Source organism: Mya arenaria, chromosome 7 (assembly GCF_026914265.1).
Source record: "Mya arenaria isolate MELC-2E11 chromosome 7, ASM2691426v1".
Classification (NCBI taxonomy): domain Eukaryota; kingdom Metazoa; phylum Mollusca; class Bivalvia; order Myida; family Myidae; genus Mya; species Mya arenaria.
In genome coordinates this window covers 64,560,875-64,584,038 of record NC_069128.1, presented here as the reverse complement: position 1 = coordinate 64,584,038, position 23,164 = coordinate 64,560,875, and the positions used below count along the sequence as shown (strand labels likewise).

The following is a 23,164-nucleotide window of genomic DNA, read 5'->3' as shown; positions in this document are numbered from 1 at the left end:
TTTGACTGCTATAGGAAAACAAAAACACAGAAAGTATATAATGGTTCTAAAGGATAATAACATATATGTGAATGTGGGAAAAGAAATGCGCTGATGCATGTAAACAAATAAAGTTTAAAAAAGGGCTTATTTGGACATTAGTATATAAGACTCCATCTTAATCAGTCGACAGCTTATACTGAATAACTGTGAAAATGGATGAGTTTGTCAAATGAAAAATATATCTGTCAATTAGTTCGTCACTGCGAGGACAATGCCTCATCATCATCATCATCATCATCATCATCATCATCATCATCACCATAGTCGTCGTCGTCGTCATCATCATCATCATCATCGTCGTCGTCTTCATCCTTATCATTATCATCATCAGCAGCAGCAGCAGCAGCAGCATCACCATCATCGTCCTCATCATCCGCATCATTAATCATCGTTATCGTCATCGTCGTCGTCATCAAATTACTAAACCTTATTTGGACATAACTAGCTCAATTTAAAGGGCTTTATTGTCATTGGTGTAAACCCGGTTTAACCCTTCAATGGACCATTCGCCGGAGCACTTATGCAACACGTCTAGAATATTTCTTGGATTAATTTCTTCACAGTTTATCCATTGTATTATGCAACCATTTGCTTAAATTAATTTATTATACATGTATATAAACCTATTATTGGTCAAATAGTTGTGAGATTTTAAATTTACAGCTGGCGACTGGTCATTCAAAAATAGTGCTGTGCTTTCAAATATAGATTCGTATTTCATTTTTTTCCAATTGAAATTAAAAGGTACGAGTTAATATTCATCAATGTGTTAGTAGTAATATGTGATATAACCATGTGTCATATTATTGATTTTTTTTCACGTTTTATTCTAAAAATATTTTCGATGATCATATGTATGTTTAACTTATGATATCATGTAAAGAGAAGCATGTTCAAGTTACTTTAATAAATATTTTGAATCTTGAATCTATGTTCTGTGTTCTGTGAAGAGATGTATGGATAATTTTATCGTATGTTTTTGATTGCTAGCCAATGCGATGCATTCATTTAAAGGAAGCATGTTCGCTATGTTCGATGGCATTCGGTATGAAATTGAAATGCAACTGCACGTCGTGTTTCAGTGATTTTTTTGGTGCAATTTACTGCCTTCCAAAGGATGTTTCATTTGCGAAAAACTGTCCATTTTTCCAAAAATGTCATAATTTTTTCCCAATTTGATAAATGTACATTACGTTAATAAATTAAAAAAGCAATGAATTCATTGAAATATGAACAAAATCTTGACAATAGTTACTCTTTCACAGCATAATGTATGCATAAAAAGTTAAAACATGTATATTTGCCTTTAGATATTAGCTATTTTGGCCTGATTTTGTATTTTTCCCAAAGGCAACATTTTTTTCTCAATTTGCAAGGCACAGGCGGTAAAAAATAATTCACTGTGTTTAGTTAATATAAAATTATATGACCGCAACTTTTAATTGCTTTATTTTTTTGTGTTCCTATTTCTATTATGCATGCTACTTTAAAGAATTACTAAATCCCAGCAATGTATGATTTGCTTGTTCCGTTCGTATCCACCTTTAAATCACAACAATGAGTCTATAACAGAAGTTGTCGGATAGCAAAGCCATCCATTTAATTGTCGGGAATAAATGGGAATTTTGTTCAGTTCATATGTATCTATTTCTTTATGAATAGTGACAAGTGACACATTGCAAACAACGACTTTTACGCGATCGAACATTTGAGGACATTGAAAATAAAGACTTTTAGTCGATCGAACATTTGAGGGCATTGCAAACAAAGACTTTTAAGCAATCGAGACGCCCTTGTACGCATTTGATGACAATTCAATAACAGAGATATAGCTGTTTCAATATCGGTCAATGATATGAGACATCATTAAGTTATTTAGACAAAGCACCAGGTATGTATAATTAATAATTGTTAATCTCAGAAAGCCTCTAAACAGTGTTAAAGGCCTGGTTTAATGGCCTAGTTTAAGTCTTCTATCAGTGACCCCCCCCCCCCCCCCTCAAACTGTGTACAGAATACAACCTCTGTGCACAGCAGGGGATTATCGTGTCAAACGTTTATCACGATAACCCCCTGCTGTACATCTCTTAATTGCACTGGTTTGACAACAGGGGTCCAATTTGCTGTGTATTTGTTTATTGACTTGGGGCCACTTTTAAAGTAGATTTAATCTCATTGTTTCATTCATACATCGAGACAATATGCATATCTAATGTATTTATTAATTTAACCGATTTGAAATAAATAATAAACAAATAACAGTGATAAGTTTTTAAAAAGTTGTATAACATATATATTTAAATCCACTTTAAATGCAGGGTCACTATTTGCTACATCCAAATTGTGAAGCATCATGGTTAATTCAAATCAATGAGCTATTATATATAATCTTACTCTTAAAATAAAGCATTGCAATGATAATAGACAATATGTTTTGTTCATTTCGATATTAAAACCTTCAGAACTTCACAGCAGGACACTCAGATCGGAGATCTGATAGACAGCACAAGGCAATAAAGATTAAGATCAATATACCGAAGTTGTGCACTATACACGGATTCGGGGGGATAATCATGAAACAGTTTATGAAGTATTTTATCAACCACAAAACATTCCTCTTTAAACAATTTTGAACCTGGAAGTATAGATCTTTTTAATTTTAACATACCCGGATTGCTTTTCCGAGCACATGATTTATATATATAGCAAAGACATTTGATAGTGTATTCCTACATGGTATGTATGTTTATGTAAAGCCTTACCCATTGTGGTGCCTCGTTTACCACTGCCTCAGACGGTAGAACCTGAAATAATGTCAACAAGTAAAATGGCATTAAATAACCTAAATAATGGTTTACCTATTTCATTTACGACTAATTGTATGGCAATATGTGATCTGGGAAAATACTGATTATCAATACTTAAATCCTGTTTAACTAACCGCTTCGAGGCCGCTACCCCAACATTTATAGATAATAACATTTTGGTGCATGTGTGGTTTTTGTTGCTTACAAAAGTTCGGTGTCTTTTGTGTCTATTTTATTAAGCCCTATAAAAGAATTAGCCGATGATAAAATAGTATTGCTTTCCTAAAAGCAAATCGATACTCATTTAATGTCCTTGACGTTATGTTCTATACATTGGATACAACCTGTTGAAGGCCAACTATGCCGAGACTCGAGGTTAGAATAAATGATTAAATATTGAAGTTGGAATACTGTTATAATTACTGATGTATGCATACAATGTTATTCATACCCAACATACATAAACAAGAGGGCCATGATGACCCTAAAACGCCCACCTAAGCAAAGGGCCACAACTCTGTGATAAAGCATTAATAAAAATGTTTCAATTAAAACATAACTTTAGTGATGACGATGCCTTGTTTTAAATTTGTAAAGGGTCATGCAATGAAGCTACCTGTAAAGTTTCATTGAATTTGGCCTGGTAGCTTTAGAGAATTTTTTAGAGCAAAACGGTAAGTCGGCCATTTTGTTGTTGTTGTTGATCAATCTCAATGCCTTGTTTAATTTTTGTAGAGGGTCATGCAATGAAGTTTCCTGTAAAGTTTTAGTAAATTTGGCCTGGTAGTTTCAGAGGAGATGTTTTTTAAAGCTGCTCTCTCACAGACTTACCGTTTTTACAATTTTTTTTATTTTTGTCTTCGAATGTGCAAATTTTTGCATAAATATCTGCAAATCAATGATAAAAGATTGCTGACAAAAGATCACATAGCAGTTTTCATATTTCCGTTCGAAAATCAATGTTTTATGGCACTAACGGTTTAAGAAAAACATTTTTTTTTTACCCTAAATATCAAAATCTGCGATCTATTTTTTGTCAGCTGTCTTATACCACTGGTTTCCATGGATTATCGCAAAAGTTGGCTCGTTACAAGACAAAAAAAATAAAAAAGTTGTCAAAACGTTCAATCTGTGAGAGTGCAGCTTTAAAGCAAAAGAGGAAGTTGGCCAGATTGTTGCTGTTGTTGATCAATCGCGACCCCTTGTTGTATTTTTGTAGAAGGTTACCCAAGGAAGCTTCCTGTAAAGTTCTATTGAAGTTGGACTGGTAGTTTTAGAGGAGATGTTTTTATAAAGCAAAACAAGAAGTCAGCCATTTTGTTGTTGCTGTTGATCAATAGTGACCCTTTGTTTTATTTTTAGAGGGTCACCCAAGGAAGCTTCCAGTAAAGTTTCATTGAATTTGGAGTGGTAGTTTCAGATGAGATGTTTTTTAAAGCAAAACAGGAAGTAGGCCATTTTGTGGTTGTTGTTGTTGATGATGATCAATCGTGACCCCTTGTAGTATTTTTGTAGAGGGATACCCAAGTAAGCTTCCTGTAAAGTGTCATTGAATTTGGAGTTGTAGTTTCACAAGAGATGGGTTTTTTTTAAAGCAAAACAATAAGTCAGCAATTTTGTTGTTGTTGATGTTGTTGATCAATCGTGACCTGTTTTTGTATTTTTGTAGAGGGTTACCCAAGGAAGCTTCCAGTAAAGTTTCTTTGAATTTGGACTGGTAGTTTCAGAGAAGATGTTTTTAAAGCAAAACAGGAAGTCGGCCATTTTGTTGTTGTTGTTATTGTTAACCAATCGTGACCCCTTGGTGTATTTTATTAGAAGGACACCCAAGAAAGCTTCCTATGATTTCATTGAATTTGGCCAGGTAGTTTCAGAGGAGATGCTTTTTAAGCAATTGTTGACGGATGGACGGACTGACTGACGGACGGACGACGTACAAAGACCGATCACACTAGCGCACTTTGAGCACTTCGTGCTCTGGTGAGCTAAAAAGAAAAACAGAAAACTATTTTACTCCCAAATTAAGCGGTCAATAAACAAGCAGTCAGAAAAATGCTGTATTTAGCGGTACACCAATTTTAAGTGAGTATCAACTGCTATACTTAGACAACAGTTTCATCAATGAGTAAACTGAGTATCAACAGTGTGTATACCATGTGATAAATTACGTCATATATGTCAATTGTAAGCACGTTCCCTTCAGGTCCGTGGGTAAACCGGGGATAGCGGGGGAAATGGGCCGTGTTTTACCTTTCAGGTGGCCTCGCAATGCCGAGTGAATGCAGTGTTTTATTTTCGCGCCGAAAATAGCGGGGAATGGGCCTTACCTAGGATGTCCCCGGGGTGCGGGGGTATTTGACGGGGATTTAACCAGCAGTTTGTCCCCGCTATTCCTCAGACCTGGGGGCGTGGTTACAATTAAATGGTACATACTGATCTCACATTATGTTGTCATAAAAAAATGCATTTCACTAAACAACAGTCCCTCAAATTTTATAAAAAAAAATATGAACAATTACCAAAGGGCGTAAACATAAAGAAAACTGCTTGAAAAGGAAAATTGGTCCGTATAGTTACCAAGTCAACATCCACTGCATTAAATTGAAACAAAAGCATACAGAAGTTATATACAAGTACAAGTAATAAAAGTTTGACACCATCGTCTCTATCGTCTCTATATCTGGTTATGAATGTAAAAATGTTATGCAACAAGGTGCTATTCGCATGAAATTTGTCCGAAATAAAAAAAATAACTATATAAATTGATAATGCTCATTTAATGTAACAATATTCCATAAAGATCCAATTAAAATATCAGCCAAAGAGAAATAATATGAACTTTAAATGTGTGTATACATGTATATAAACCTTTCATTTCCTGTTTCACGCCTACTCAGCTACTGTTATAATCATTGATGGATATATCTATATAATTCATATCTAGCATAATAAAATACACGATAAAAGTACAACATATTATTGATCAAAACTAGTATACTCACAAAACAAGTTAATTTAAGGATCCGTATTAAAACAAGCAGTCACAAGAAAACTGTACGCGTAGTGCTCATGCCTTTCATTTAAGTGAATATCGATCAACATGCACGTATCACGTGTCTATTTTCAGAAAAAGGCCATGTATATCCTAGCGCAAATCGAAACTAGATTATTTTTTTCTGAAAATCACAGGTTACAACCTACATAATTATTTAAATTACATCTATTGACAAAGTTAATCGTCGATCAATGTTCCAAATTTGAGCGTTATTAAATATATACATGTATAAATATATATATGGTTCCTACTGCATTGAAGTGCATACATACCAAGTTATAGTTATATGACGTGAATTGAAATCTTATTGAATAAGATTGGGCGGCTTGATCGTGGCGAATGAGCCTGAGCCCTTCCTTATCATTTAGATTTTAATTCAGGTCAAATTACTTTGGAAAGGATTACTCGCCTGTTCACTTGTTATACTTTTATGACAGGCAATTCAATTCGTATTTCAGAATTGCATTTTTCCTGTAAGCCAGTATGTGGAATTTAGGATTGGTGTTAACACGACTATATAAGAACGCGATGTGACGCCCGAACACTGGATACTAGCATATAGGGGACATCTACGGCTCAAACCTGATACTAGCCAATAAGGGCCCGCTTTGGGACAGGTTCACCAAAATGACTAAAGGGGACCGCATATTTTGCTATCATTAGCCAGTGTGTGTACGTTGGTGGGGGTTAATTCTACTAGAAGGGGGAAATGCGACGCCTAAAAGACCGGGTGCTGCTACGTAGGCCACATATAGAGCTAACATCTGGTATCAGGGAATAAGAGCCAGCTTGGGATAAGGTTGGCCATAAATGACACCGCGTCCATTGTTGTGAGTTTATAAAGGTCTGCCCGCTCCCTATAGTGGCTGCATTATGGCTTGACCTGTCACATCCCCAAGTGTGACTGAAACATATTTTTAAGGCCAAAGGGGGAGTTTTATTCCCACCGTTTTGTGAAATATTCGCCAAACGAGTTATTTTGAACCCAAATTGCCGCGGGCCCTACGATGAATAACATCTAGAGTGGTCCCAAAGCTCTGACTATTTTTTCTTTAATCTTAACTTGTTGTAATTTAGAAATTGGATAGCACGCGTGTCTTTTAAAAACATCTTTAACTAATGTAATTATTGAATATCTTAGTTGAGCAAGGCTCGCGGACAGTTCATTGACAAGAAAGTGTTCTGAGAACAGGACGTTTCGTCCAGTCTGCATACATATATGAGTATATGAACTGACCGACATCGTCTCCAGGATGTGTTTTTTTTTCGATTTATGTATTCGTATTAGAGACGAGACTGATGTGTTCTTATTGGCTTTCAAATCAAGCACGTTTATTGGTGCGCTAAATTTCGAACAATCATACCTGACCAATGGGTTGATTTTAAATGTCAAAATGTGCGATCATATAAAAACAGAATAGTACATGTCGTATTCAAGTTAAATTTACTTAACGTACCATATATTTTGGTTTTGGTGAACAGTAGAAATAGGCTTAAAAACTTAGTTGTACCATCTTTAAGTGACTCTTAACATACTATTGTTGGTCAAAGACACTGCATGGAAAGTGAGTTTAACTTCTAGTTTAAAAACATATACATACAAATTAAGGCAGTATTGCAAAGATTTATCTACATTTTAAAATAACAGTGTTTTAGATAGTAATATTCGTATTTTTAATGTATCTCAACACGTGTTTTGGAGAACTGAAATATATGGTGTCATGTATATAAACATTTGTGAAATTACTTTTCCCACATAACGATTTTATTCATACTTTAAATAAATCTCAGATTTTGTGTATGATTTTAATTCAAACAGAAGAAAGAAGCCTTACCTAACTTATGTTACATGCATGTTCATATATGACCATTGTGTCAACGTACATAATTATAAAGCTCAGAAGGAAAAGTATATAGTGCGATAGACAATCGAATGCCTTCGAAATGTTAAGGCGCATATTTTCAATTTCATCTAAAATTTGTTTCTAATATTCAATAACCTATATAAGTGTTACTATTCAACAACATAAGCTAGGGCAATCTGCAGACAAAACATGGATTGTTCAAATAATGACACAGTCGATAAACAAGACGACGCGCATTACTGAACTGTCAAAATATCTTTATGAAATTATTTTCAGACATTTAAAACTAAATTATAATTTTCTTCACTTACATTTTCTACACCTTAAACACCAAAAACAAGATCCATACAAGAAAATGTCTTTTACGTGTTACAAGAAAAGTAACCGTTGCATGGAGTTGACAACTTATAAGATATTGTGTAGTGTAACCTAAATTCGAAACTTCCGTATAAACTTTATGCAAAGCTGGTCTGCGTAAGATGAATAATTCTGAAAGCTCAAATTTTGACAAGATGTCCTTCATTCCCGTCAGCCCTGAAAGTCATTTTCCCATTCAAAATCTTCCTTATGGTGTATTTTCCACGGCTGATAATGTAAGTAGAACTGTCATTTGATTTTGTCGCTTAAAAAGCTGTTGAAAAAGCGATGCTTCTTGTCATCGCGAAATTGTGTGATAAATGAATCGTTTGCAAGGGAATTGATTTTTTCACTGGTGCACTCTTTTAATTATGCATTTCTTTGTATATTTCTCAGTTTATGATACTAGAATAATCACTATCGTTGAAGTCTAGGTGTTAATGCCTTGAACCAACTGTTTGTCAAGGTCAACAAAAAAGTTCAGCCAATCAAAACATAGCATCAAGGACACACCTCTTTGGTTATATTATACTAAATTTTTTATCCATCCCTGTTTGTTTCTCTTTCCCGTCCTACCCTTATGTTTTGCATCAGAGCCTTAGATTGATTGTTGTTTTGCAAGCAGACAAAAAAAATTACCGCTATTTTTAGCTTCATATGGGGTTATTTTTCAGTTGTTTCTTGTATGATAATGATAATTTATGTGAATGCATACATGCCATATTTTCTGGAGACCATTTAGGCGGATTTGTTCAAAAGGCTGAAAATTCAGGGGGATTTTGGTTGTATTCAGGGGGATACTGTCATACTGTAATGCTCTTGCAGAACAAAGTATGTCATTGGAAAAATATGTTTTCAAGACAATTAAATTAAATTTACCTTCCTCCAGAGTCTTTTAAAAAAATTGTGCTTAATTTTATCAGCTTTGATGACATTTAGACAATAAGAGAATAGAATAAATATATAGTATAATATAAATATATAATATTTCTTCCTTCCAAAATAGTAATATTTCTTTGCCTTTGATAATTATTACAAATTAATTGATCACTTGTTGTAAAAGTTTCCTTTTGGCATTTCACCCTTGTGGAGTTGTTTCTTTACATTCAGTTCCACTCACATACTGTGGTTTCACTTTGTCATTATTGCCTGATGTAAAATTTCTAAAAAAAAATAAAAAAAAAATAAAAAAAAAAGATTTTCCGGGGGATGGATCGAAATTCTGGGGGATTTTTCCTCCCGCCGGGGGATATGGCATATTACCCTTAGTAATGCACCAGTCAATTGTAACCACGGCTCCCCAGGTCTGGGGCTATACCGGGGAAAGCAGGGGAAATGGCCCTTTTTTTAACTTCCATGTGGCCGAATGCAGTGGTTTTGTCCTCGTGCAAAAAAATAGCGGGGAATTGGCCTTACCTAGGATCCCTGGGGTGCGGGGGCATTTGGCAGGGATTTTACCAGCAGGACAGGGATTTTACCCGGGCTTTGCTGGACCGAAAGTCAGTCCCCCCTTTTCCCCAAACCTGGGGGGCTGTGGTAACCAGTCTTCCCGAAATTGTAAAAATTCTGCCTGTCTGCCAGACCAGCACTTCAGAAGTTTTTTGCCTGTCTGAAAAAAGATTTGCCTGTCCGAACAAATACGTCATTACATATCATACGTATATGTAAAAAAATGAATGACAACTGTTTTTAATGCTTTCCTGTTTTAATTCACAAAAAACAACAACATATAAACACTACATGGACAATATGTTGTTTAGTAAAAATAAACACACTTGGTATCGCAAAAAATATTTAAACACAGCTGCCATTAAGGTGCTTTCTGGTTTTTCGGTCTTCTGGTTATTCCACCAACCGCCGCCATTTTTACTGCAGACGAAGTATATGGAGTGCTGACAGTTTTGATTGTACCTGATCCCTGGCAATCAACATCATGATTGCATATTGGAAATGGCCGACTTTTGGCGATGTTATGTGACATTAATATCAGTATGGGATTGACTATCGCTTTCAGGTACCTTTTCACTATTTAGTCATCTAAAAAATATGTCGGTCATCCAGACCATCATTTTCGGAAGACCTGTCGGACCCGTACAAAATTTGCCGGATATGTCTGGCGAACCGGCACATTTGGGGAAGACTGGGTTACAATTGACTGGTACATAACCAAAACACAACACTTTTTTTCAGTATGAATATGATTTTAGGAAACAACTTTACTGCAACAACAACAAAAACATATACCAAGCTGCCAACCCATAGTTTTGGGCAATAAATAAGAAACAATGACTTTTAGAAATTTTATAAATATGGGGGGAAAGCCAAATTTAAAAAGTTGAAACCAGTGTGTTTTTAAAATCTCACGCCTTACTGGGAACAATAACATAGAGGAAGAACATTTGTTTAGAGAATGGATGGTTTGCATGTTTGCATATTGAATCCCCTGCTGTATCATATCAATGCATGAAAATGATACCAGGCCATCAGCATTTACAGGTTCAGTTTTTCAACTGAATTCTGAATGCAACCCCATTCATCTCAAAATGTTTTAAAAACAGATTTGCCAAAAAAAGTTCCAAAATACACTGTCCTAATAACAACAATAACATAGAACAATTTCCAACTCTTTAAAGCTGCAGATTTACAACTTCTGTTTTTTTTTTTTGCAATGAGCCAAATTTTGCGTAAATGTCTGGAAACCAGTGATATAAGACTGCTGACAAAAGATCAGAAATGAGGTTGCAGTTTTTCATAGTTACATTTGAAAATTGATGTTTTATGGCTATACGCCTTATTAACGCTTTAAGAAAAATGAGGTTACCCTTAACTTTATTATATATTACATATATATATATATAATTCAATGAATATTTATGTACAAGCGAATTAAATACAAATTTCTAAAATCAGGTTTGTGGTATTCCATTCAAGCTATTTAAAATTCTTAATCAACTAGCCTGACTTGCTTGCAGGTACTGGTCTTAATTTCTATAACTGACATAGTCAAATTATTTTTATTTCACAGCCCCAACAACGTATAGGTGTTGCCATTGGAGACCAGATTCTGGATCTTGGTGTTGTCAAGTCACTGTTTGAGGGTCCAGTTCTGAGGAACCAGCAGAATGTCTTTGCTGAGGTAGGCACAGCAATTTCTTTCCCATGCTGTAGTAATGTGAAATAGACTATAGGTTAATATTACCTATAGTTTGCATCAATTGTCTAAATGTATTTAATGCTTGTCGAGAATGAATGTCGAGAATAAATTTGTGTAAAGCTTACGAAATCTTAAGTTAATACATTTTTTTTAGACTATAGGTTAATATTATGTATGGTTTCATTGTCTAAATGTATTCAGTTGTACTGTGGTGCTTGTTAGAAATAAATCATTAAATGTGTGTAAAGCTTATGAAGTATTAAGTTATTACACATGCCACTTTTTAAAGCCAATATCCGGCGTATGTAACTGATGCCAAACAGTTTTCCCCCATTGAGAATGCAGCAATTCTGAATGTATAGTGACATTGAAACAATATGATTTGGCCAAGAAGATAAGAGGAAAGGAATTTTACAAATGGTTCAAAATGAATGACTGATCTAATTTCTCCTCTGTTTATAACTTAAATTTATTGTAATAATTATTTAAGTATTTTTTCAGTCAGCGTTGAATGCCTTTATGGGGTTGGGGCGTGCAGCATGGAGCGAGGCTAGACAGACCATACAGAACTTGTTATCAGCTGACACACCGACACTGCGGGATAACGCTTCACTCAGGGAAAGGTGTTACTGAAAGCCAGCCAAGCATATTTTAAAAAATTAACAAACTAGATACCTACGTGACAGAATATGGATGCCCCATAAACAATAATCAGTAACAAAAATTGCCCATATTCTACCCATACAACAGAAAAAGGGTGTTTTCGTTGTCATGGCAAAGATCACCATGATATACTTTTAGATATACAAATTTGTACAGTTGATGTTTCATTTCCATTCTAAAAATAGAAATGGGCTATAGAGGGTAAAACTTTATATTTTTGTTATTATTTTTCGATTTTCTTTAAACTTGAGCACTTCCTTTTTTTCAAGTACTAGTTTGTGATTTAATAGGTTTATACATGTAGGGTGCATTTAAGCATTGTTGCCTTTATTAAGGATGGTAGTTAATGTCTAAATTAGTTATGTAAATGCAAATGTATAGCATTTCCCATTAAGCCAGATGAATATTTAAATCCAGAGTCATCCAAAAAGACTAAACAAACCTTAATTCTTACAAAAGTGCTTGGCGTAAAAACTGTCAATAAGCCCTGCTATATAAAACCCACGGTTTGAGCAAACCAAAAAAGCATTTTACTTTGACCACTAAAAGTTTTTTCTATAATCCACTATCATGCAGTGGTCTAACTAAAATAGCCAACATTTTGTAGGTCCATAACTGTTTTTGCAGCAAAGGAGCAATATATTACAACCAGAGAGAAATTGTTCAAGGTTAAATACTACTCTTACTATAACTAATGACTCAAAACATCACAGGGCTCATCTGAGTGCTGTGTTCTTGCCAGGAAAACAACTTTCATTTGCATAATTGAGTGTCAGTGAATAGCTGTCTTTAAGATTTAGCTTATATTTTTGCAATTAAAATGTTTCACTAAACAAGACCTTCATCTTTAATATGTTGCAGTGTATTTGTATGAAGGATTTTCCCCTATTTCAGAGCCATTGTACCACAGTCCTCTGCCACAATGCATGTGCCGGCCAGGATTGGGGATTATACAGACTTCTACTCATCCAAAAACCATGCATTCAACGTCGGTGTGATGTTTCGGGGAAAAGATAATGCTTTGATGCCGAACTGGTAATTAGATTTCAGACTTAAATAGACTCGTGCTAAATATGGAAATTAAACTGTTGAATAACCAAGCCCAACTTCTGACCTTACAGCAATGCTTAGATTTTAAAAGTTGGAACAAGCCTTAAGGGACTGTATATTGTTTAAATTTAGCATGATCTTTTTTAGCTTATTCCACATTGGTTTAAAATTCATGACACTAAAGTCGAAACCCATTTGCTCAATACCACTATCTCAATTTCCTTGTTGGCACGACCGATTTTATTCCACTCTTTGTAAACATTCCCATTTGGCTTGATATTCTCAAAGTATTTTGGCATGTCCACATATCGAGCCAATGGGTATCGACTGTATTTGAAATATTGATAAAAGTTTTTTGCTAAAGCTTTCTTCTCAAATGTAGACATAATTTTGATGATGTCATTATTGTTTAAACTGTGCATACCTTCGTGATATAAGTCAACCAGTTAACGTTTATCTTGGAAACCAATTACACACTTTAATAAATGTGTACATATTCATGAAAGATGTAGCACTCAAAATGCTGAACATTCACACAAACATGTACAAGAACCGTTTCACAGCCTCTATAAACTTCTATTCCAGGACACATATCCCAGTTGGTTATCATGGTCGAGCCTCGTCTGTGGTGGTTTCTGGGACACCAATTAGACGCCCCAACGGTCAGACACGACCAGACGAAAGTAAGATATCTCCATGAACTTAAATTTCTGTTTGTTTTATAATTGCAATTTCTGCTTTATTACCAATTTAGGCTAAATAATCTACTAAAATAGATAAAATGCACAGTCAGACATACCATATTTTACACTAGATAATGCACTAGGATTGATCCAAATGACAGGGTAATCCATTTTATTTGGGTAAATATTTGGATACCGTTTAAAATATTAAAAAATAAAAAGGATATCTGTTCAATTTTTCAGCACAGCCACCAGTGTTTACCGCTTGTAAACTGTTTGATTTTGAGCTTGAGATGGCCTTCTTAACGGGGCCAGCCACGAAGCTAGGGGAACCAATCCCTATGGATAAAGTGGAGGACCATATATTTGGCATGGTGCTCATGAATGATTGGTCAGGTATTAATGAACAATGGACATGATGTCACAATTTATTACTATTTATAGAAATTATGTCATATATTTATATATATATATATATATATATATTTGTAATGAATGGATAACTAAATATTTGGCATGGCCCTTATGATCAGACAGGTCTATATTGACATGATTTCACAATTTGTTACTATTTACTGACTAACTATATATTATACTATTTATATACTATTTATGTCATGTATATACAGTCATCGAAATTAGACTTTTGGATGAACAAGCCCAAATTCTTATACTATTGCTTGGCATCAAATTTTTGAACGAGCCCTGCTATATAAAATGCAGAATTTGAGCAAGCCCGGAAGACATTTTACCAGTACAGGGCTTGCGGGCTTGTGCTAATTTCGACCACTGTATTTATATATATATATATTTGTAATGATTGGAGAACCAAATATTTGGCATGGTGCTCATGAATAATTGGTCAGGTAAAATTATGCCGACCCCCTACGGAAGCAAATTTTCCCAGTTGGGGTCCAAATTAGCGAAAAAAGACACCCACCCATAATACTATTAAAATAATTGCCTTCCCCCCGGGGGTTTTATGTTTTACTGGAATAGCCCTGAGCATGTCTTCAGTTTGTATTGAAAGATTTTTTTTACATGTTCTTATCTACTTTTATTATTGAAATATTACTTTTTATCCGCAGCCCGGGATATTCAGAAATGGGAGTATGTTCCACTTGGCCCATTTCTTGGCAAGAACTTCGGAACCACAGTTTCACCATGGGTTGTTACCATGGATGCCTTGAAGCCGTTTGTCACGAAAAACATGCCCCAGGATCCCAAACCACTGCCCTACCTTACACATGAGGACGATTATAACTTTGATATCTCATTAGAGGTGGCTATTATGTGTAAGTGAAATACTTTTTATGTTGTCGGAAAAGCGTGACATATTATAGATTTATTACTTTTGGCAATGATGGTGGTGTCTGTGAGATTGTCAGCAAAATCTCGTGTATCTTTAGTATTTATCATTTTTATAACTCCAGAGTTGTCCTTTATGTAAAATATAGTAGTTTGAAGTATTGTTCAGAACTTCAGACAATTACTTGAGTATTTATGATTCAATTATGAACTTGTGGACAGCATTTGTGGGCATAAATAGTCAACCAAGTTGGATATATTGATTTTATTAAAAATGGTTTCATGAGTGCTTTTGATTTACTGCAAGAAATGTCAAATAAATTCTGCTACAGGTGATGGCCTGTCTTCTCCTGCCACGATTTGTCGTAGCAATTTCTCCAACATGTACTGGACCATGAAACAGCAGCTGGCTCACCATACAGTGACTGGATGTAATATCAACCCTGGGGACCTCATGGGCTCTGGTACCATATCAGGAGAGGTAGGTTTTGAGTTGTAATACTCAACCATGGTGACAAAACACTTACCGGTATCCATAAAGTCTAAATAAAATCTCCCCGTTATTATACCCCCGACAAACGAAGTTTGAAGGGGGTATATTGGAGTCACCCTGTGGTCGGTCGGTTTGTCGGTCTGTCCGTTGCAATTTACCTTGTCCGGAGCATAACTTAAAAAATACTGGATGGAATTGGATTAAACTTCATACAATGGTAGAGCATAATGAGAGGAAGTGCAGTGTTTAATAACCATAACTGTATTCTTGCTTAATACTGAGTTATTGCCCTTTGTTACTATTTTTTGTCTGGAGTATAACTTGAAAAGTACTAGATGGAATTCATTGGAACTTCATACAATGGTAAAGCACAATGAGAGGAAGTGCAGTGTTCAAGAACCATAACTCTACTATAGCTAATTACTGAGTTATTGCCCTTTATTTGTTTTTTGCTGTCAATTTTTTTTTTCAGACATGAACTTGCAAACTACTAGATGGAATTTATTGAAACTTCTTACAATGGTAAAGCACAATGAGAGGAAGTGCAGTGCACAAGAACCATAACTCTATTTTTGCTAATTACAGAGTTATGGCCTTTAATACTTTTTTCTTGTCCAGAGCATAACTTTTTAGACTTGTCTATTTTGAGGCATACATGCCATATTTTCGGCAGACCATTCAGGGGGATTTGTTCAGAAAGGCTGAAAATTCAGGGGGATTTTGGTAGTATTCAGGGGGATTTTTTAGCAGATCTCAGGGTTCGAATTTAACTTTGAGGAGCACTCGCAAAATTTTGCGAGTGCATTTTGAGGCAACTCGCAAAATGAAAAATCAACTTGCAATTTTATTATTTGCTTTATTCCCTTATAATATTGTCTAATTAAAGTAGAAATTTACACCTAAGACATATTATGAATATTAAAAAGTATCAATGACTCGACTACTAGAACTTGTTTATGGCTTATTCTATTTGGGGGGTAGGGAAAGACTCATCTGATGCTGGCAGCTTTTTGATAACAAAGCTGTCCAATAATTTGACATTGTTCACTTTGTATATTTACCCTCGCCATCGGGTAATTTTAAATACCCATTCGACAAGCACGCTACAGATTTCATTAAGTCTGTAAGTATTAAAATCAATAACATTATAAATTTGAAATAAAAAAAGCAACAGTAAATGTAGCGTGGATACTTTGGACCATGAAATATATCGATCGACGAAGTCTATTCATTTTGACAGCTGGGCGAAAATATATTCAAAGGATGATGGGGTTTACATATATAGTGCGCGGATGCGCTAAATTTAGCCAATGATTGAGCTAGGTGATTACGTCATTCGTATTCACTTTGTATACTGCACGCCTCGGAGCATCCCGGAAAGATTCGAGATAAAACTCGGCCTTTTCCGTATTTGTTCTATTTTTGAAAACTTACTAGAGCGTGACTCCATACTGTCTTCTTTATACTGGTAGTGTAAACATGCCACTTATAGGCTGTTTAAACTCGACTACGTAGCGGAGTTAATTTCATGTTTATTCTACTTTCCTTTTAACATTTTGTGGTCAAGAAAAAGCCACTCGCAGAATTTTGCGAGCTTGAATAAAAGTCACTCGCAATTTTCAAATGTGGCTCGCATTTTGCGAGTATGCGAGTCTAAATTCGAACCCTGGATCTAATTTGGCTTAATTTCAAAGTATTTTAAGATGCAAGTACGAAAAGAACAAATGGCCATATGTTTGAAAGGTCCCAAGGGAATTTGTCCAGAATTCAAGGGGATTTGGGGTCACATACCAGGGGATTATCATCATCGCCATGTAGCGCTATGGGCATGGCGCATATGCCAATTTACCTTGTTTACCCCTTTTTTCAGCACTTCAACTATATTTCTATGAGACACAGCCATATTGCATAATAAAAGAACTCACTTGCAAAATACAATACTTCATAGAAAAATATGTTTCAGAGACAATTTAATGGGCTTACCTTCCTCTAAAATTGGAGTTCATTAACATATATATATCTCCTTTTGATATTCATCAAAAAATAAAAACATCACCACCATAATAAATAAATACTAGTCATTTCATTCAATTGTCTACTTTCAGTTTCTCTTCTGAGGTTCTGTTATTTTCCGAAATTTGCGATGAAGGTCAATGTCATGTATGTAAACATATTAGTGAGGCATAACAAAGAACAGCATTGTCTATTAGTTATTTTAATCCTTTTCTTTACCGAATAATTTACTGTCACCTTTAAATTATTAATCCTTTTGATGACAATGACACATGTTTTGAAGAACTTTTTAATTTGTTTCACCCTCTCTGATTGGATAAAAATTATAGTTAAACCAATGAAAATCGACCTTTTATCTGACCAGTCTAATTGACATTTCTTTCGCAAATTCTGACAGTTTCAATCAAAACAATGCATGAAATGTGCCCTGCTGATTTATTAAGTGTCACCCAATAGGTGTTATTGAAAGACACCATCAGTTGATAATCCAATTAAGCTTCAGGACAGGAAGGGCATAATAACTGTAAACAGGCTAATATAATTGAACCCTGTAATAAATTTGCGTAATTTTAAACACACTTTTTTTTTTATTCCGGGGGATATTCATTCCCCTCTGGGGATATTCATCCCCCTCCGGGAGACCTTTGGATGGGTCAAAATTTCGGGGGATTTTCCCCCCCTCCGGGGGATATGGCATGTATGTTTGAGGGCAAATGTAGAGTTGTAATAAAAACTTTGCCTTGTTGCCGGCATGCAAAATATTTAACCGTGACGATAGCTAAAAAATATTCAAAACATTTAAATAAAACTTAGTACATATGTTGCCATTTAGACAGTATGGACATGTAAAGCACATTGTCTGACTTGCAATTCTTTCTCAAATGACCTTAACATTGGCACCAGCCAATATTATTATCTGAACTGATAACTGTAGCAAGGATAGAATGTTTTTGAACACCAACTACAGTAATGATGTTTATTTAAAGTGTTTTTCTTGATGTGAAAATATTAAAACATTTCTTCATGCTCTATGTTTTCAGATGGAAGACTCATTTGGCAGCATGTTGGAGCTGTGTTGGAAGGGAACCAAGACTATTGAGCTGGAAAACGGGGTCACCAGGAAGTTCCTGAAAGATGGAGATGAAGTCATAATGACAGGTGGGCAATCACAATAGCGTTTATCAGTGGGCGATTGATTGATTGATTGATTGATAATTGATTGATGGATTATCAATTTATTAGTGATTTGTACCCCTTGTATCGGTGCTTTACACTGAGCACGACCAAAGGGTCTCTTCGAAAAAGAGCTAGGGTATAGCTCAGGTTACCCTTGACTGCAAGGTCATAAGAAATACATACCTACATACATACATTGATAAAATATCAAATGCACTAATTTCTAAAATAAAGGGAGAATACTCATGTGACTCTGATATATTCAATACTTTTGTTGACTAGAAACTACAGTTGGAAACTTAACCTAATTTTAGTGTGAAATAACCTAGTATGGCCTGTGATATATAGTCTTATATAGTATTTAAATCCTCCCTGTTTATGATATTTTCTTAAATATGTATACTTATATAATTATATACTTATCATAAAGTTTGTTATTTTAATTATTAAGCAATATAAGAAGTTAATTAATGGTTTTTATTTTATTCTGAAGTCTGAAAACCTTCTAGCCTTATGATAGAGCTAAAAGTAAATTTAAAGATGCGCTATTACTCCCAAATAAGATTTAACAGATTTAATAATATTGTTTTAATATATCTGAAAGGATGAACAAATGTCAAAAACAATGGTTCTTATGAAGGATACCATGTTTAATTTAAAAGAAATGTGCAGAAAACAGGGTATTTCTACCTTATGAGACCAAAGAAAATTGCAGTAAATCTTTTAGCATTCACCAATCATTTAATATTTTTGTGTCTTTAGCTATTGAATATACTGTTATAATATTGTTAATAGTAATTAAATTTTCCATAAATGCATTATTTAGTGAGAAGTTGAGGGTGAATCACTCAAAATTTAGGTTTGTTTCACATGTGTATGTATTGATTTTGAATAAGACTTAGAGTGTCACTTTAAAATAGCCTTATTGATAAGCAAATACATGTACTGAAAGAGCATTTTAGTTTGAGTAAATGTTTTTAACTTTGCAGGTTTTTGCAATGGGAACGGGTACAAGGTTGGGTTTGGTACGTGTGTCGGAAAAGTTCTCCCCGCTCTGCCTATGTGAAAAGTGCTTCGACATATAGATGATCGTGTTTCAAGAATCAAAATTAGACAAATTTATTGCAAAAAATCATTCTGTGCATCCTGAACAAAATAAATATCATTTCCCACATGTTCACTAAAAGTTTGAAGTTCATTTTACTGCTAATGAGAGTCATTTAATCATTTTGCATTTGTTAGTTAGTTATTAATACCGGTAGTTACTATAAAAATTAGGAACTTTTTTTTGGTAACTTGGACATTATGTTGACATTAGTGAGAAAGATTTACTAATTATGATGATTATTCTCATGTATTTGTTGGGCGGTTTTCATAATGCATCTTAGTGAAGATATTCAACTTAATGAAAATTTCATAATTTTTGACATCAATTATTTGAATTACAGTCATGTACACTTTACTTTTCATCAAATGTTTTATATGCATGCGTCATATTGTTCAGACCTTTTTTCTTACTTATTTTCATATTTTTGGTGTACAAGCGTTGTTAGTTATCTTTGAATATAACTTTAAAAAAAGGCAATTTACCATAAACTTGAAAATTGTCACTAAAATTCTTTATAAATACACCCTCAGATTGAGAAAACAGCTTGGTTTAACCAGTATTTATTTCAGACACTTATACATAAATCATGACCATTGAAACTGAAAACTGTTTGCACCATTTGAGGGTATTTGTTTTATAACATAATCAATGGCGGTAATGTTATCATTTTAGTTCAAGACAGCTGTTGTCTCTCACTGTAGAAGTGTTCTTATTGTTGTTGTTTTTCAATATGGTGTTAACTTTTTATACAAAATGATTAAGATTTTAATAGTTGTGTTATAACAAAGATGGTTATTAATTAAATTTTAATCATGAAACATGTTTAAGTAGAATATTGTTAATTGTGAAATATTTACTAAATTGGAAGTGTTTCTTTTGTTAATTGAAGTTATCTGTCTAATTATCACGAAAATCTGCTTAACAAAATAAGCTACTTAAGTATGATAGGCTTAAGTAGTTCGAAGAAATCAGGGTCAGGCTTAATTATTTTAGCAGTTTTACATAGATATATTGTAAGGAGTTTGCAGTATTGAAATTATAAACTAACTAGTCATACAAACAAACTTATTAAGTAATTAAACATTTATTTAAGATATTTTATCAATATTTATTTTGTATTTTTGAGCTTATAGTACTTATTATAATGGATATAGTCATTCATACATATATGAATGTGTAAATGACTTTGGTGTACTATTCAAATTTAATTACACATGAATTATAATTTCGTTTTTAGTGCATTTCTTTTCTAAAAAATGGATAAATCATGGATAAAATATATGGAAAAAATAACTAAACTGACTACAATACCCATTTTCATCTTTAGCTTAAATGTTTTTAGAAGAATAAATGTCAAGGTATTATCATAGCCTTTGTGTTGGTGGTGTCGAAAGCATAGTGCAAAAACTTGAACCTTGGCTTCAACTAAAAAAATATATAAAGATATTCAAATAAAACTTGATACACGTTTTGCCAGAGACGTGATGCACATATTTTAAGTTTGCGTATGGAAGGGGTTAGCATCACATTCTTACAAATCATGAATAAGGTGTGAATAACTTGTGCCTTGCTTTATGTTAAGGTTATATGATTTTGCTATAATATATTAACCAGGGGCGCTATTCAATATAGTTCTTATCCTTATGCTTAGACATGCTTCAGTGATTCTATTCAGTTTATTGGTCAATTAATTTTACAGTCCAATCAAGATTGATCTAATTTGGTTATTGAATACGGCGCCTGATGTACTATAGTATTTCTGCATTTTTGTGGCAGTGACACTGCTGCCTTACTTACATATTATCTGTATTTTATAAAAAAGATATAATAAAAGTGGTCATCTAATACACAATTTATTTAAAAAATAAAATGGTATTCATCATTTTTTGTTATTCAGTTAAAAATTTTTTTATGTTTAACAACGATTGTGATAAACACTAATTTGATTATTTACAGTGCTGAGTACATAAAAGGTCACTGTTGAAGCTTAGCATGCACATTTTCAACGCTTATGCAATTATGGTGTCACACCAAACCTTACTACAAGAGTTATATTCAAGCATCAGAAATATATAATGTCTCTATTTTTTATAACACAAGTATGTTTAAAAGTAGATGCATTTTCTGTTATTACCACTGTGATATCAGGGTGACCTAACCTTTATGCCAAATTTCATGAAGTTTGATAACAATGTGTCTTGGATTCATAGATGTAATGTTTGTGTAGTGATTGTTTGTATGTACATTGTAATAACCACTCTAGTGCCTTATTCAAGGTTAGTGATATTAAATTACATTTGCTCAATCATAAGTTTAAACTTAAGTGCTTTTTAGCTTGATTGTATTTTGAGAAAAAAAACAGTCAAGTTATTGTCATAGCCTTGGTTTCCTATGCTTTCGTGTTGGTGTCTTCATCAAAGTGCAAAAGCTTAAACATTGGCTGTAACTCAAACACTATTCAAAACATTCAAATGAAACTTGGTACACATTTTGCTACAGCCATTACGTAAATGCCTAACAAGGTCCATAACTCTGACTTCAATAATTGTTGAGTTATGCCTTTTTTCTACTGAAATACAATCAGACAAGCATTGGCATTTGCATGGCAGCACTCTTTTTTATAAAAAAAAAATTTGTTTAATGTTTATAATAAATTGTCAAATTTTAATATATTTTTTTATACAAGTTTGGTTTAATATCAAAATGTTTTCCTAGACAATATGCTCAAAAAGTAATGAAAATTTGACTTAAAAAACAATACTCTGATAACGTCTCTCAACTTTTTTACTTGTTTTCAAACATTCCATATTTTGAGAATCTCATATATGTATTTTATATTTTGCATGTTAGTGTATAACAGTAAATAAAATTTAAAAAGCGGAACAAAATTATGTTTTATGTTTGACTTGAATGCATCTATACCGTAAGAATATTATCATAAGAGTCAACATTTATCACATAAACAAAAACCATAATCCCTGAGCATTATCGACAACTAAGTAAAGCCAGAATCCCTGGGCATTATCAACAACCAAGTACAGCCAGAATCCCTGGGCATTATCAACAACCAAGTAAAGCCAGAATCCCTGGGCATTATCAACAACTAAGTACAGCCAGAATCCCTGGGCATTATCAACAACCAAGTAAAGCCAGAATCCCTGGGCATTATCAACACTCAAGTACAGCCAGAATCCCTGGGCATTATCAACAACCAAGTAAAGCCAGAATCCCTGGGCATTATCAACAACTAAGTACAGCCAGAATCCCTGGGCATTATCAACAACTAAGTACAGCCAAAATCCCTGGGCATTATCAACAACCAAGTAAAGCCAGAATCCCTGGGCATTATCAACAACCAAGTACAGCCAAAATCCCTGGGCATTATCAACA

General features: G+C 34.0%; 2 protein-coding genes across 2 annotated transcripts in view; one reads left to right on the top strand and one right to left on the bottom strand.

The window, feature by feature from the left end:
- The window catches only part of LOC128240641 (sacsin-like), a 39,094-nt gene extending 33,160 nt beyond the window's left edge, over positions 1-5,934 (bottom strand). The window contains exons 1-2 of the mRNA XM_052957354.1: positions 5,852-5,934; positions 2,805-2,846 (exon numbers count right to left, since the gene is read on the bottom strand). Coding sequence (XP_052813314.1) covers positions 2,805-2,808 — 4 coding nt within the window. The 5' untranslated portion in view covers positions 2,809-2,846; positions 5,852-5,934. The remainder of the gene's footprint in view (positions 1-2,804; positions 2,847-5,851) is intronic.
- Positions 5,935-8,235: 2,301 nt separating this feature from the next.
- LOC128240357 (fumarylacetoacetase-like) lies at positions 8,236-22,662 on the top strand. Its single transcript, XM_052956976.1, has 10 exons — positions 8,236-8,362; positions 11,152-11,262; positions 11,782-11,903; positions 12,838-12,978; positions 13,579-13,676; positions 13,920-14,072; positions 14,765-14,971; positions 15,317-15,465; positions 18,531-18,648; positions 19,656-22,662. The coding sequence occupies exons 1-10, from the start codon at positions 8,249-8,251 to the stop codon at positions 19,730-19,732; spliced, it is 1,290 nt and encodes a 429-aa protein (XP_052812936.1). The 5' UTR covers positions 8,236-8,248; the 3' UTR covers positions 19,733-22,662.
- Positions 22,663-23,164: the final 502 nt, after the last annotated feature.

Excerpts from the sequence above, each read along its gene's own strand:
- LOC128240357 (XM_052956976.1), top strand. The coding sequence starts at position 8,249 with ATGAATAATTCTGAAAGCTCAAATTTTGACAAGATGTCCTTCATTCCC. Across the intron at positions 11,904-12,837 it reads AACGCTTCACTCAGGGAAAG|AGCCATTGTACCACAGTCCT; the intron begins GTGTTACTGAAA and ends CCCCTATTTCAG. Across the intron at positions 14,073-14,764 it reads GCTCATGAATGATTGGTCAG|CCCGGGATATTCAGAAATGG; the intron begins GTATTAATGAAC and ends TTTTATCCGCAG.